Consider the following 17,500-nt stretch of genomic DNA (forward strand, 5'->3'; position numbering starts at 1 on the left):
TAAGTGTTCAGAAGCAGTCTTAAGTGTTCAGAAGCAGTCTTAAGTGTTAATAGATGCTCAGCAAACTTCATAAGCATGTATATCCATTTATAGAAGTTCTCTCTCCCTTCTATTAGCTCTAAACACTCGTAACCACAGCAGTCTCTCTTCATTCTCTCTCTTCATTCTCTCTCTTCATTCTCTCTCTTCATTCTCTCTCTTTATTCTCTCTCTTCATTCTCTCTCTTTATTCTCTCTCTTTATTCTCTCTCTTTATTCTCTCTCTCTTTATTCTCTCTCTTCGTGTTAATAAGAGAAATTAAATCTCAGCTTGTTACTGAGAAACACACAGACGTATAAACTCTTCTGTCCTGAAGATGTGGAGAACTTCAGGTTCAGCTTCACCTCTGACTGAGACACAGAGCTCACACTGGAGACTTCTTCATACTGTACACATCACACACACACACACACACACACACACACACACACACACACACACACACACACACACACACACACTGGAGACTCCTTCATACTGTACACATCACACACACACACACACACACACACACACACACACACACACACACACACACACACACACTGGAGCCTCCTTCACCACATCACACACACACACACACACACACACACACACACACACACACACACACACACACACACACAACAGAGATTACAGACGTAAGCGATAAGGCTAATCAGAGAACTAATCAACTCCTCCTGACCAATCAAAGCGCAGATGTCAGGACAGCGCTGTGTAACAGAAAAGACTTTCCCATCTATTATAATGTACATCAGGGACGTTTATTAGTTTTATTTCAGCTGTGCGCGCTCACGTCTCCTGCGCGCCTCTGATTGTGTTTTAAACACTACAGGAAACGTGGTGCTCAACACTCAGCTGTGATGATATCCAGTTTCCAGTCTCTGATCTCTGTCTCACACACATCCATCATCAGAGCTGTTACACGCAGAGTACGTCTCAGCTCAATGTAATAAAGAAACACGCTCACAATATTGCGACATTCCTCCAGCCGACAGCACGCAGAGCTCCGGGGATTTGTCTTTAGTTACCGGGATGAAAAATTACAATGAAAAAGAAAGAGTAGATGTGATGTCTCAGTGAGGACCAGATGTCCCCACAAGGAAAGGAATACAGGACAAGTGTGACCTCGTGCCGCTGATTAGACAATTAACAGATAACACACACACACACACACACACACACACACACACACACACACACACACACACACACACACACACACACACACACACAGCAGATTTCGGTAAGATGCTTTTCTTTGTGAATAAATAAATATTCCTGCACTGTAACATACACCAGTGTTCTCTGTTCTCATTGTCTCTAATAAACACACTTTATAATATAAATATTCATACATAGTTATGAATCTATTAAAAAAATAACAATTCTGACATTTTAGACGTTAAATACATTAATTAAAATAAAAACTATTATCAAATGGCCAAAGAAAGAAAGAAAGAAAGAAAGAAAGAAAGAAAGAAAGAAAGAAAGAAAGAAAGAAAGAAAGAAAGAAAGAAAGAAAGACACTTTTGTGTTTGGTTCTGTAGTAACTAACTCTGGTCTTCTACTAGAGTTTAGAAATAGAAACCTTTTAAATTGCCATGAAATTCTAATTAAAAGAAAAGTGTAAAGGATTTGAGTTTATTTTAAAATAATTAAGAAAAAAATTAAGATAAAAAAAACTACAAAAAAGCTGAAAGTTTAATTTGAGTTACTGAGATGATTTAGTGACATTATATAAGTCAGGGGAAGGTCCTCATAATAAGAGCAAATGTGTGTGTGTGTGTGTGTGTGTGTGTGTGTGTGTGTGTGTGTGTGTGTGTGTGTGTGTGTGTGTGTGTGTGTGTGTGTGTGTGTGTGTGTGTGTGTGTGTGTGTGTGTGTGTGTATGTTGAGCTCTCGGTTGACAGTAAAGTGAGGTCAGTAAATGAGAAAGTGAGAACAGTGACCTTGCTGTGTTCAATAACACTCAGTGGTTGTGTGAGGAAACATAAACACACAAACACACACTCACACACACACACACACACACACACACACACATGCGCTCTCTCTCTCTCTCTCTCTCTCTCTCTCTCTCTCTCTCTCTCTCTCTCTCTCACACACACACACGCGCTCTTCCATTCGTTCATCTGAGCTTTAATGCAGGACGCAGAGGCCATGAATAAAATATCACCCAAACTGCTTTCATGAATAATTTAAAAAACCTAAAACACAAAATCTGCTGTGCTTTTTCTTTCGTCTCTGTCTTCTGTGTTGTTTGGAGTATGAAGGAGTGGCTTTTGTGTGTGTGTGTGTGTGTGTGTGTGTGTGTGTGTGTGTGTGTGTGTGTGTGTGTGTGTGTGTGTGTGTGTGTGTGTGTGTGTGTAGCCGGCAGGATTTCTCACCATGTTTAAAAGGAAATGTTTCCTTCAGCCAAATCAGAGTTGTGTTTAATTCACAATGAGCTTCAGAACCACAGCGTGTTCACTTTCACTCGGAGATTTACAACAGAAACCACACTGACTTGCACACACAGGTGAAGCATTCGCAAGAAATCTCACTACAATATCACATCACTATACTTACAACATAGATAGATAGATAGATAGATAGATAGATAGATAGATAGATAGATAGATAGATAGATAGATAGATAGATAGATAGATAGATAGATAGATAGATAGACAGATAGATAGATAGATAGATGAATAAACCATATCACAGAAAGCAGGAAATCTCTGATACGTTTTTACTATTTTCTATTTTTATAGTCATTAAAAATAATCGTTAAATTATCGTCTTTGCTAGAGTTAAACCAGATGTCAGTGTTTTGGTCTTTGGGCCGAGAGCAGACAGTGTGGAAGCTCGTGTTCATCAGCAGATTCGTCACAGATTAATAGTCATGAAGATAAAGATTTGTTCACTGAACACTCTGTAAACTATCTGTTTCTGTTTGTGTACATACGGAGTCCATCAGACTACTTCATAACTGAACTGAACTCTACTGAGCACAACACACACACACACACACACACACACACACACACACACACACACACACACACACACACACACACACATCACCTGTATGGACTGCACAGACCTACACCAAATACACACACTTCTAATATACATCAATCAACCTGTTTTTGCACACTTTTTGCTGTTTGCACATTCGGTCTCACATTTCAGTTGTTTGCTGTTTTGCACAAAACTTTACATTATCTCAGGGACCTGCTGCTATAACACTGTGTTCAGTCCAGTATTAATGCATGCAATATTGTCGAACATACAGTATTTACACTGAACACCACTGTTTCTGTTTATTGTCTTTTGTGTATTGTCTTGTACTGTATCCTACACTGTCTAGTCTGTCTTGTTTGTCTTGTCCTGCACTGTGTACAGCAGGTTACACAGATACACTTTATGTATCTAGGACTAACTGACTAAGTCCTTATTAGATTAGATTAGATTCAGCTTTATTGTCATTGTGCAAGGTACAGAGCCAATGAAATGCAGTTAGCATTTAACCAGAAGTGCATAGATGGCTTATTTACAAGCGGCAGGGTAATAAATAAGGGTATGAGGTTATACAGAAGGTGTAGTAATATGTACATGTAACTGAGTAAGGGTTTATATATAGTGTGGTTTTTATACAAGTGTGTTACAGTATGAAGTGGTATGACAGATAGCTGTACAAAAGGAATGTCATTACGCATATATATCTTATATATATTCTGCTTTTATCTCTGTGTGTGTTTTATGTCATGATCCTGGAGAAACGTTGTCTCATGTCACTGTGTACTGTAACAGTTATATATGGTGTAATGACAATAAAAGCTTCATGACTTGTACTTTCATGCGTAGAGTGTATGTGTGTGTGTGTGTGTGTGTGTGTGTGTGTGTGTGTGTGTGTGTGTGTGTGTGTTGTCATTGTGTTCAGATTTTTAATTATGCCGTGTGATCACAGGAATTATTTTAGTTCAGAAAAAGTTTAGTTTTTGATTGTTTTTAACTTTAGATGTGATAGTTATTTATGCTACCAGCAGATGGCGCCTCTAAACTCCAACACAGCAGATAAGGTACAGAAGAAAAAATCTGACATCACATGAGTAAACACGGAAGTAAACAGTTACTGGCGACGTTTTCAACATATTTTAAATATCACAAGAATCTTATTTATATTTACTTTTATCTTTCCGGATATTTTATAACGCGATTAATTTTAACATATAATTTAGGCTTGTGTTCCGTATAGGAGCTTAATGAGAAAAACAGCTTGTAGTGTTTTAACTCTGGGGTTCATCACGATTCGGTTCATCACGATTCGGTTCATCATGATTCGGTTCATCATGATTCGGTTCATCACGATTCGGTTCATCCCGGTCTCCTTATTCGCTCTGTGTCTCTCTCCAAACGAGGCGAGTTTACCGCTTGTTATAAACACCTGGGGCTTTGAGAAAGCCACTTTAACAGGTGAGTTACTGATGAGTTACTGATGAGTTACTGTGAGTTACTGTGAGTTACTGTGAGTTACTGATGAGTTACTGTGAGTCACTGATGAGTTACTGTGAGTTACTGTGAGTTACTGTGAGTTACTGATGAGTTACTGTGAGTTACTGTGAGTTACTGTGAGTTACTGTGAGTTACTGATGAGTTACTGATGAGTTACTGATGAGTTACTGTGAGTTACTGTGAGTTACTGATGAGTTACTGTGAGTTACTGTGAGTTACTGATGAGTTACTGTGAGTTACTGATGAGTTACTGTGAGTCACTGATGAGTTACTGTGAGTTACTGTGAGTTACTGATGAGTTACTGATGAGTTACTGATGAGTTACTGTGAGTTACTGTGAGTTACTGTGAGTTACTGTGAGTTACTGTGAGTTACTGATGAGTTACTGTGAGTTACTGTGAGTTACTGATGAGTTACTGATGAGTTACTGTGAGTTACTGATGAGTTACTGTGAGTTACTGTGAGTTACTGTGAGTTACTGTGAGTTACTGATGAGTTACTGTGAGTTACTGTGAGTTACTGTGAGTTACTGATGAGTTACTGTGAGTTACTGATGAGTTACTGTGAGTTACTGTGAGTTACTGATGAGTTACTGTGAGTTACTGTGAGTTACTGTGAGTTACTGATGAGTTACTGTGAGTTACTGATGAGTTACTGTGAGTTACTGTGAGTTACTGTGAGTTACTGTGAGTTACTGATGAGTTACTGTGAGTTACTGATGAGTTACTGTGAGTTACTGTGAGTTACTGATGAGTTACTGTGAGTTACTGTGAGTTACTGTGAGTTACTGATGAGTTACTGATGAGTGACTGTGAGTTACTGATGAGTTACTGTGAGTTACTGTGAGTTACTGATGAGTTACTGTGAGTTACTGATGAGTTACTGTGAGTTACTGATGAGTTACTGTGAGTTACTGTGAGTTACTGTGAGTTACTGATGAGTTACTGTGAGTCACTGTGAGTTACTGATGAGTTACTGTGAGTTACTGATGAGTTACTGATGAGTTACTGTGAGTTACTGATGAGTTACTGTGAGTTACTGTGAGTTACTGATGAGTTACTGATGAGTTACTGTGAGTTACTGATGAGTTACTGTGAGTTACTGTGAGTTACTGATGAGTTACTGATGAGTTACTGTGAGTTACTGATGAGTTACTGTGAGTTACTGATGAGTTACTGTGAGTTACTGTGAGTTACTGATGAGTTACTGTGAGTTACTGTGAGTTACTGATGAGTTACTGTGAGTCACTGATGAGTTACTGTGAGTTACTGTGAGTTACTGATGAGTTACTGTGAGTTACTGTGAGTTACTGATGAGTTACTGTGAGTTACTGATGAGTTACTGATGAGTTACTGTGAGTTACTGATGAGTTACTGTGAGTTACTGATGAGTTACTGATGAGTTACTGATGAGTTACTGTGAGTTACTGTGAGTTACTGATGAGTTACTGTGAGTTACTGATGAGTTACTGTGAGTTACTGTGAGTTACTGATGAGTTACTGTGAGTTACTGTGAGTTACTGATGAGTTACTGTGAGTTACTGATGAGTTACTGTGAGTTACTGTGAGTTACTGTGAGTCACTGTGAGTCACTGATGAGTTACTGTGAGTTACTGATGAGTTACTGATGAGTTACTGTGAGTTACTGATGAGTTACTGTGAGTTACTGTGAGTCACTGATGAGTTACTGTGAGTTACTGTGAGTTACTGTGAGTTACTGATGAGTTACTGATGAGTTACTGTGAGTTACTGTGAGTTACTGATGAGTTACTGTGAGTTACTGTGAGTTACGATGAGTTACTGATGAGTTACTGTGAGTTACTGTGAGTTACTGATGAGTTACTGTGAGTTACTGTGAGTTACTGATGAGTTACTGATGAGTTACTGTGAGTTACTGATGAGTTACTGTGAGTCACTGTGAGTCACTGATGAGTCAAGTCAAGAGTCACAAAGCTTTTATTGTCATTACACCATACATAACTGTTACAGTACACAGTGACATGACTCCAGGATCAGGATGTTACATAACTTAGTAGGTGTCCTAGATACATAAAGTGTATCCGTGTAAACTGGTGTCCACAGTGTGAGTGCAGGACAAAAGGCAGTGCAGGACAAAAGGCAGTGCAGGACAAGACAGACAAGACAGTGCCGGACAAGACAGTGCAGGACAAAAGACAGTGTAGGACAATACAGACAAGATGGTGCAGGACACAAGACAGTGCAGGACAAAAGACAGTGCAGGACAAGACAGACAAGACAGTGCAAGACAAAAGGCAGTGCAGGACAAGACAGACAAGACAGTGCAGGACAAAAGACAGTGCAGGACAAGACAGACAAGACAGTGCAGGACAAAAGGCAGTGCAGGACAAGACAGACAAGACAGTGCAGGACAAAAGACAGTGTAGGACAATACAGACAAGACAGTGCAGGACAAAAGACAGTGTAGGACAATACAGACAAGATGGTGCAGGACACAAGACAGTGCAGGACAAAAGACAGTGCAGGACAAGACAGACAAGACAGTGCAGGACAAAAGACAGTGCAGGACAGGACAGACAAGACAGTGCAGGACAAAAGACAGTGTAGGACAATACAGACAAGATGGTGCAGGACACAAGACAGTGCAGGACAAAAGACAGTGCAGGACAAGACAGACAAGACAGTGCAGGACAAAAGACAGTGTAGGACAATACAGACAAGATGGTGCAGGACAAAAGGCAGTGCAGGACAAAAGGCAGTGCAGGACAAGACAGACAAGACAGTGCAGGACAAAAGGCAGTGCTGGACAAGACAGACAAGACAGTGCAGGACAAAAGGCAGTGCAGGACAAGACAGACAAGACAGTGCAGGACAAAAAGTTACAACACAATAAAGAGAAAGACAATAAACAGTAAACAGAAACACCTGTAACTGTAGTTACAGATGAGTTACAGTTATAGAGGTGAATTACAGCTCAGTGGTCAGTGGGCTACTGATCGGAAGGTCATGGGTTCGAACCCCAGGTCCACCAAGCTGCCACTGCTGGGCCCCTGAGCAAGGCCCTTAACCCTCAGTTGCTCAGTTGTAAGTCACTCTGGATAAGGGTGTCTGCTAAATGCCGTAAATGTAAATGTAAATGAGTTACGCGTATGTGTGTGTGTGTGTGTGTGTGTGTGTGTGTGTGTGTGTGTGTGTGTAGCATGGCGCTCCCTGCAGTCAGGTTCGTCTCCTCTGGACGCCGTACAGAGTGGATGCTCTGCATGTGAGGAGGATCAGTGTGATGGCAGTGTGGGATTCGGTGGACATCCTGATGAGACAGGAGAGACCACACTGGATGCCCTCATCATGAACGGGTAAAGAAGGAGGAGCTGCTCGCTGTTTATATTTCAGCTCCTACTGTACTTTATTATATTCAAGTATTTAATAGAATTATTCCTGAGGGTCAGAATCACATCTGTAGTGTTTATTTCTGACCCTGAAACACCCATGTGTGAGATCCTTTTAGTGTCAGAGCCGTTGTGTGAATTGGACTAGACTAAATGTTTGTGTTTGTCAGTGATACGATGGAGGTGGGAGCGGTGGGAGGTCTGAGGAGGGTGAAGAACGCAGTGGGCGTGGCTAGAGCTGTGATGGAGCACACGCTACACACTCTGATAGTGGGAGAATCAGGTAATGTGACATCAGATAAACTCTGTTCTATCTACAGCCAGTTGTCTCGCCGTCATAGGGCCTTCTAGTGTAACGTAATCCTAATGAAAGTCTGCATCGTGAAACACAATGACATTCGGAATCAGAAGCTTGGGGAAATTTTCCTGGGACATTTTCAGCTATATTTAGACAAAGGACAGAAGATTGTCTGTGTTTGTATAGAACTGACCGGGAGTCGTTGTGGAGCTGAGACAGTTACTGCCTCCGTTACTGCTCACTGTGTAGTGTGTCATTGTGTCATTGTGTCAGTGTGTCATTGTGTCATTGTGTGGTTTTTCTCTTGAAGTTATTAGAAGATTTCTGGGATTTAGTTTGTTTTTATGTGTGAATGGTATTTTGTGTCCTGAGTAAAACATCCAATCTGTTTATTCCTCCTTTTTTCTCCTGTAGCATCAGAGTTCGCTCAGGACATGGGCTTCAGATCTGAAAGTCTGTCCACTAACGAGTCCATGCAAACTTTCTCCGAGTGGCTGAGTCACAAATGCCAACCGAACTACAGGAGGGTGAGTCAAGTGAATCAGACATTACAGTGAATCAGACATTACAGTGAATCAGACATTACAGTGAGTCAGACATTACAGTGAGTCAGACATTACAGTGAATCAGACATTACAGTGAGTCAGACATTACAGTGAGTCAGACATTACAGTGAGTCAGACATTACAGTGAGTCAGACATCAAAGTGAGTCAGACATTACAGTGAGTCAGACATTACAGTGAGTCAGACATTACAGTGAGTCAGACATTACAGTGAATCAGACATCAAAGTGAGTCAGACATTACAGTGAGTCAGACATTACAGTGAGTCAGACATTACAGTGAATCAGACATTACAGTGAGTCAGACATTACAGTGAATCAGACATTACAGTGAGTCAGACATTACAGTGAATCAGACATCAAAGTGAGTCAGACATTACAGTGAGTCAGACATTACAGTGAGTCAGACATTACAGTGAGTCAGACATTACAGTGAATCAGACATTACAGTGAGTCAGACATTACAGTGAATCAGACATTACAGTGAATCAGACATCAAAGTGAGTCAGACATTACAGTGAATCAGACATTACAGTGAGTCAGACATTACAGTGAGTCAGACATTACAGTGAATCAGACATTACAGTGAATCAGACATTACAGTGAGTCAGACATTACAGTGAGTCAGACATTACAGTGAATCAGACATTACAGTGAGTCAGACATTACAGTGAGTCAGACATTACAGTGAATCAGACATTACAGTGAGTCAGACATTACAGTGAATCAGACATCAAAGTGAGTCAGACATTAACGTGAATCAGACATTACAGTGAATCAGACATTAACGTGAATCAGACATTACAGTGAGTCAGACATTACAGTGAGTCAGACATTACAGTGAGTCAGACATTACAGTGAGTCAGACATTACAGTGAGTCAGACATTACAGTGAATCAGACATTACAGTGAGTCAGACATCAAAGTGAGTCAGACATTACAGTGAGTCAGACATTACAGTGAGTCAGACATTACAGTGAATCAGACATTACAGTGAGTCAGACATTACAGTGAGTCAGACATCAAAGTGAGTCAGACATTACAGTGAGTCAGACATTACAGTGAGTCAGACATTACAGTGAGTCAGACATTACAGTGAGTCAGACATTAACGTTAACGTGAGAAATGAACTCCTTTATCATACGATTGATCCGGATTACTACATTTATTTAAATCTGTTTATTTAAATATTTAAGAATTTAAATTATTTAAGAGATAAATCACGTTACTGTGTTTATGAACAGGCTCGATTTATATAATTAACTTTTGAAAGAAGAATGTAGGAAATAAATATAAACAAACTGATATAGAAAATATTTAAAAAATAACCTCCGCCTTGTGTGTGTGGAGTTTGCATGTTCTCCCCGTGCCTCGGGGGTTTCCTCCGGGTACTCCGGTTTCCTCCCCCGGTCCAAACACATGCATGGTAGGTTGATTGGCATCTCTGGAAAATTGTCCGTAGTGTGTGTGTGTGTGAGTGAATGAGAGTGTGTGTGTGCCCTGTGATGGGTTGGCACTCAGTCCAGGGTGTATCCTGCCTCGATGCCCGATGACGCCTGAGATAGACACAGGCGGTAGGGAATGAATGGATGGAACAAATATTAAAACATGAACACAAACTAAAGTGAGACGAGACGAGAACGAACTGAAATGTGTTTTAATTAAAGCACCGAGAGAGAAGAGAGGAAATTATTATTCCTGCAGTTTTACATGAAGAGGTGTGTTAATGTGTTTGTGTTAATGTGTTTGTGTGTTAATGTGTTTGTGTGTTAATGTGTTTGTGTTAATGTGTTTGTGTTAATGTGTTTGTGTGTTAATGTGTTTGTGTGTTAATGTGTTTGTGTTAATGTGTTTGTGTTAATGTGTTTGTGTGTTAATGTGTTTGTGTGTTAATGTGTTAATGTGTTTGTGTTAATGTGTTTGTGTTAATGTGTTTGTGTGTTAATGTGTTTGTGTGTTTGTGTTAATGTGTTTGTGTGTTAATGTGTTTGTGTGTTTGTGTTAATGTGTTTGTGTTAATGTGTTAATGTGTTTGTGTGTTTGTGTGTTAATGTGTTTGTGTGTTAATGTGTTTGTGTGTTAATGTGTTTGTGTTAATGTGTTTGTGTGTTAATGTGTTTGTGTGTTAATGTGTTTGTGTTAATGTGTTAATGTGTTTGTGTTAATGTGTTTGTGTGTTAATGTGTTTGTGTTAATGTGTTAATGTGTTGTGTTAATGTGTTAATGTGTTTGTGTTAATGTGTTTGTGTGTTAATGTGTTTGTGTTAATGTGTTAATGTGTTTGTGTGTTTGTGTTAATGTGTTAATGTGTTTGTGTTAATGTGTTAATGTGTTAATGTGTTTGTGTTAATGTGTTTGTGTTAATGTGTTAATGTGTTAATGTGTTTGTGTTAATGTGTTTGTGTGTTAATGTGTTTGTGTGTTAATGTGTTTGTGTTAATGTGTTAATGTGTTAATGTGTTTGTGTTAATGTGTTTGTGTGTTAATGTGTTTGTGTGTTAATGTGTTTGTGTTAATGTGATAATGTGATAAAGATCTAGTTTATGGTTAATTGTGTAAACAGATTTAGATTAGATTTAGATTAGATTTCTGTATTTACAGAATGTGTTCCCGGACCCTACCGCGTCGTGTGGGCCGTATAAACCCCGAGCTGAAGCGAAGCCGAGGCAGAAGCGTGGATTAGTTACCCTCAGCTCCCACGATACCATCGGTAACCATGTTACTGTGTTCAGTGTGATGTACTGGACAGAGATAGAACACACACACACACACACACACACACACACACACACATGCACTCACTTACTCACTCACACACTCTCACAAACCCACACACTCGCACTCATACACACGCATGTACACACGCATGCACTCACTCACTCTCACACACTCGCACACTCATCTTTCATTCACTCACTCCCTCACTTGCACACACACTCACAGACACTTTCACCCACTCTCTCACACACACACACACACACACACACACACACACACACACACACACACACACACACACACTGACATCAAATCACTAACCTCAGGGCGTCTCATGAGATCTTTATTCGCTGCCTTAGTGAACGAATCACTGAATATTTCTGTTGATCAGGAATGATTGTGATTGGACGGAGCGGTCAGGTGGTTGCTGCAACATCTACCAATGGAGCGTCTCATAAAGTTCCAGGGTGAGCGAGAGAAAGGATATTATTATTATTATTATATTATATTATACATTATAGCTTATTTAACTATTCGTGATGTTCATTCATCTGAAATATTTCATAAATAATTTATTTGTAAGATTTTGGACATTAAATGGAAGAATAATGACATCGTTATTTTTACACGTGTTTGTCCAGCCGTGTCGGTGATTCGCCGATCGCAGGCGCCGGGGCGTACGCAGACAGCTCAGTAGGGGGCGCTGCAGCCACAGGGGACGGGGACATCATGATGCGTTTCCTGCCAAGGTAAGTTTACATTGTGGCGTGTGTTTATAACCTCCGTAACATAATGTGTTTATAACCTCTGTGCTGACTTTAGGAACAATGTGTTTATAACAAAAATAAATCACTTGGATATAAATAATAAAACAAACACACATAAATAAATAAAATATAAATTGATTACTTTAAAAAAAAAAAAATTATTTCCAACATCGATGTTTATAATAAATACGGACGGTGTGTGATTATTAAATACGGGGATCATTACTCTCAGACGTAACAGCAGTTCAATCGTTGACAGTTTTTTAGCGGTGGAGTTGATGAGGTCAGGAGCCACGCCCACCGCCGCCTGCGAGAGCGCCATCTACAGGATCAAAAAGCATTACCCAGAAGTCTTTGGGGCGATCGTCTGTGCCAACACTACAGGTGGATTCGGTGAGACTCTTTATGTGGTGTTACCTTTAAAGTTCTGTGGTTTTTCCTCATTTAGAGAAACAAAGGTAATAAATCAGAGCCGACGTTTTAACCTGTTTAACGTCTTCATTTAAACTTCATTTAAACTTCGTTATAAACATGAAACTTCTTCAGAAACCAGTCGATTAGTTTCAGCTCTGTTAAAGCTGTGCAATAAAAAGTCTAAAACTCTTCCAAAATCTAAAGATTTAAAAGTAGATTTTAAGGATTTTTAGATGAACAGGTTTTAAAAGGTTTTATAATTATACACAAAAGGTTGGAAATAAAACAATAATTACAATAAAAAAATAAAGTATTTTAATTAGAATAATAAAGTTTGTTTAAAACACTTTGTAATGCCGTGTTTGTTTATTCCAGTGTTTTATTGTTGTTGTTGTTGTTGTTTGTTCTTTTAAAGGTGCAGCGTGTAATAAGATCTCAGGCTTCCTGCAGTTTCACTTCACAGTCTTTAATCCTCAGAGCAACAAAACGCAACTGTACAAAGTCGACTGTGTGTAACACAAACACACACACATATACACACACACGCACACCTACAGTACACGCGTGTACACACACAAACACACACCTACACGCGTGTGTGTGCACACACACACAGACACCTGCAATCACACGCACACACAGACACACCTGCCATCACACACGTGCACACACCTACAGAAACACCTGCAATCTCACACGCACACACATGTACACACACACATGCACGCACACACACACACATGCACGCACACACACGCACACACCTACATGCGTGTGCACATACACACAGACACTCCTGCAATCACACACGCACACACACACACACACACACACACCTACATGCGTGTGCACACACACACACACAGACACTCCTGCAAGCACACACATGCAGACACACACACCTACACACACAGACACACACCTACACACACGCAGACACACACACCTACACACACGCAGACACACACACCTACACACACGCAGACACACACCACTCCTCTGTAACACTGAATGTATTTAATGTATGTAATTTTTTACATACATTAAAAAAAAGGAATCAAGTTTAATTTTAAATAAACTTTAAGTGATTTACAGAATTTACTCCTTTTTTTTTACCCCAAAGTGAAAACCTATTTAAAATAAAAGTGTATTATATGATAATGAAATGTAAAAACTGTTAATAATTGTATAATAATAGTTGTATTCAGATTTAAGTTCCTAAAGAACTTTTTTATTAGTCAAAAAACACTTTATTTACATTTGTAATGAAGTAGAGATGAAGAAATGACATGAAACGACAAGAAAAACATGTTTATATTAAAGGGAAAGTTCAGAATAAAATATCCCACAGTGCTGGATGGAACCGTGTGTGATGACACGTGAGCAGCTGATTGGTTCATGAGCTTTGCTCCGCCCACTGGAAGAACTCGCACTGTTTCCCCTGTTTCAGCGGACAAACGTAAAATCGCCGGCCGTTATTGGGCCCCAGTTTGAGGACGGTTCTCATCAGGGAGCGTTTGCCGTGATGACACGTGGGGAAGTGCAGATCCGCCCACTGCGGCGAAACGGGACAGAAATAATAATAATATTAATAATAAACATCTGGAACTGATGTTTAAACAGCATTATTTATTTATCGTTATTCGCTCACCTCAAAGAAGTTACACTGGGAGTCTCGGGGAAGGGGGCAGGTGTAGAAGTGCCTGCCTTTATTATCTCCCTCTTTAGTGACCACCCTTAGGGCGGCGGGGCGGCAGTGAGTGGTGCAGCAAGGGATTGTGGGTAGTGATGTCGTGCTGGAATGAGATAAGATCAGTGTATTGAAGCGGGAGATGGAGGAGTTGTGCACAACACAGGTGATTTAAACACAACCCCACCTCGAACGCTCTGCTCCCGTCTGAGGTCTCGGCTCTCCGCCCTCCGTCTTCCTCCTCTTGCTGGGAATCATGGGAAATGAAAGCGAGGCTCGTTTGGAGCTGTGAGGTCCTGTGGGCTGTGTCCCAATCCCAGCAGCGCCGTGACTCGGAGGTGTCGCGGGACCGGAGCCGAGGTCGGACAGGACGAGGGTGGTGTTCCCGAACGCAGCTCTGCGGTGGAGCTTCACTTCCTGCTGTGGTTTGGAGAAAGCGTTGTGAGGGAAGCGGATGAGTGCACTAACGAAGGGAGGATCCTTCACTGCGTCTGTATGAGGAGGAAATGTGGAGTGTTACTAGTCTCGTTACGCTGACTAATGAATTGATATTTGGAAATAAAGTAGAAAGTAGAGAAGTGGCCCTGATTGGTAGTCATAGCATTAGGGGCGGGAACTGAGATCTGATTGGCTATGTCTCAGCATCGGGGCGGTGAGGGGGGGGGGGGGTGTCTGGCTTTTCTGTCTGATCTGTTCTGCAACTCACCCTGCTGCTGTCGAGGACTCATACACGCTTCACAGAACTTGGTGATCGGCCGGTTAATCAGAGTACAGAGGTCACATGACCACTCTTCCTCCTCTTTTGTGGCGACATCGTCGACGTCCTGCACAACTTTCTGACTCGTCCATCTGAGTAAGGTGTTTGGCCCGAGGAGTTTACTGTTACATAACAGAGCATCAAGTGAGCATCGTGTGTGTGTGTACACGTGTGTGTGTGTGTGCGTGTGTGTGTGCTTATAGAATTTAAAGCCTTACTAAGGAGCAGGAAACCATCATTAACAGTGAACATCTCACCTGATGTCGATTTCAGTCGGATCTTCAGTCTGGCAGCGTGAGCAGTAGTACGTCATCCTGTTATCGTTCCCTAATCGACACATAGTGACCGCACCACTGCACTGACCACAGCTGGAGCGCTTATACACCTTACAGTGCTTATAGAGCGCCGAGCCGCGTTTACGACACTGACACAGATACACAGAGTTTAACGATGTGATGTGCGATTTTCCAGCATCGATGATGTAACTAAAGTGTTGTGTTTAATTCAGACGTGTGAAAATATTCAGATATCATGATGTAATAAATCTCATATACGACTGCGTGAGTGTTTAATCATGAAGGAAATGACAAAACCTGATAGAAGAGCAGCGTGAAATCCTGCGTCATCTTCACCAGATGCTGGACGAGTTCAAGCCTCAGCTCCTTCACCTGAACACAAGATTACAGCATCATTTTGTCCTTATATCAGTTTATACAATGTCCACTGTTAAAAACTCTACACTAATAGAAATATTCACTGTACACCACACACACACACACACACACACACACACACATTACTAATACTAACAACCTTAATATGTAGCAGCGATATAATAAAATCATTTTATATCTATAATACAGTATTTTAATAATGACACTGAAGATTATATCATTATTAACAATGCTATAAAAAAGAATTTATTATTATTATTATTATTATTCGTTTCTAACCTTGACTGCAGGATTAAGAGCAGTGAGAAACAGAGCTTCGTTCTTAATGATGTTTCCAACTCCAGGTAGAAGCGACTGATCCAGCAGGACGTCACACACACTGCGTCCTGTCTCTCTACACACTCCCTTCACCGCAGCACACACACTGAAGCTCGGAGAACAGACGTCCAGACACGCCATGAGACGCACCTTCTCTCTGCAGTCCTCTGAGAGTCTATACACACACACACACACACACACACACACACACACACACGTGAAGAGCTGAGGCTGTTACACATTGGGTAAACGTGTGTGTGTGTGTTCACAGGAGACCCTGGTACCGGATTTCAGCGGTGGTGTTGTAGAAGTTCAGTGTGTCCTCAGTGAGGGAGATGATGAGAGTCGGTGCATTTCCTCTGCTGTCTTTACTCTCTGTGTTTATACGCATCGAGCCGTCCATCCCGAAGTGCAGCCTAACACACAAACACTGCACTTTACACCAGGACTTTGGTGTGACGACTGATTAAATACCTACATCACTTCATTAGAATATTAAATATTCTCATACATCAAAAAAATAGAACATTAAACCCACAGATCTGAAATCTAAATGTTCTCACTGGGAACTTTATTATTTATTTATTACATTAACTTTAGATCTTCAGTTTGATGATGTAAGATTTCAGAGTTACCTTAAAGCTCGAACTCCGAAGTACATGAACAGTTCTTTACCAAGTGTCTGTACTCCGGTGTACTGACAGCCTGCAAAACACTGGAACAAGTCTCCCTGAGCACCGACACCAGGGTTCTGTACACACACACACACACACACACACACACACACACACACACACACACACACACACGCGCGCGCGCGCACACACACACACGCACACACACACGCGCACACACACACGCGCACACACACACACACACAAAGAATAAGGTGTTATATCACTGCCATAGTTTTAGAATCGTTACAGAGGATCATTGACCTGATATTGAACCACTGCTTTAGAACAGTGAGCAGTGAGTGATCCTTGAGAGACATACACACACACACACACACACACACACACACACACACACACAACACATATACATACATACACACACACACATATATATATACACACACACATACATACACACATATATATACATACACACATATATATACGAACACACATATGTACACACACACATACACACACTTACCGCATTTCCTCTAATGTGCCGCACTTTTTGTCCCTTTTTCAGTCTCCAGCTGATTTTCTCACCGTTCAGTCTGCAGCCCGGTCCTTCCACCATCGCGTCTCTATATAACTAATGAAATAAAACTGTATAAGTTTAATATTCATATAAACTGTTAGTAACTGATCAAAAAAAACCCGCTCAGATCCGCGCATGCGCACAACGAAGAGAAGGCGGGAGCAGGAGAATATTTGGGGTTT

At 40.8% G+C, this 17,500-nt stretch overlaps 2 protein-coding genes across 2 annotated transcripts; one reads left to right on the forward strand and one right to left on the reverse strand.

Moving 5' to 3' along the window:
• The first annotated feature begins 4,116 nt into the window (after nucleotides 1–4,116).
• Nucleotides 4,117–13,497, forward strand: aga (aspartylglucosaminidase). The gene is made up of 9 exons (XM_027165280.2): nucleotides 4,117–4,501; nucleotides 7,718–7,871; nucleotides 8,075–8,187; nucleotides 8,617–8,729; nucleotides 11,367–11,475; nucleotides 11,875–11,950; nucleotides 12,125–12,232; nucleotides 12,510–12,643; nucleotides 13,080–13,497. Exons 1-9 carry the CDS (start codon nucleotides 4,291–4,293, stop codon nucleotides 13,178–13,180), a joined length of 1,119 nt encoding a protein of 372 aa, XP_027021081.2. The 5' UTR covers nucleotides 4,117–4,290; the 3' UTR covers nucleotides 13,181–13,497.
• A 382-nt stretch (nucleotides 13,498–13,879) lies between these two features.
• neil3 (nei-like DNA glycosylase 3) lies at nucleotides 13,880–17,469 on the reverse strand. The gene is made up of 10 exons (XM_027165284.2): nucleotides 17,265–17,469; nucleotides 16,739–16,854; nucleotides 16,388–16,519; nucleotides 16,065–16,278; nucleotides 15,705–15,779; nucleotides 15,369–15,535; nucleotides 15,061–15,233; nucleotides 14,542–14,845; nucleotides 14,316–14,460; nucleotides 13,880–14,219 (listed from the first exon to the last, which is right to left on the reverse strand). The coding sequence occupies exons 1-10, from the start codon at nucleotides 17,355–17,357 to the stop codon at nucleotides 14,061–14,063; spliced, it is 1,578 nt and encodes a 525-aa protein (XP_027021085.1). The 5' UTR covers nucleotides 17,358–17,469; the 3' UTR covers nucleotides 13,880–14,060.
• Nucleotides 17,470–17,500: the final 31 nt, after the last annotated feature.

Source organism: Tachysurus fulvidraco, chromosome 17 (assembly GCF_022655615.1).
Source record: "Tachysurus fulvidraco isolate hzauxx_2018 chromosome 17, HZAU_PFXX_2.0, whole genome shotgun sequence".
NCBI lineage: Eukaryota > Metazoa > Chordata > Actinopteri > Siluriformes > Bagridae > Tachysurus > Tachysurus fulvidraco.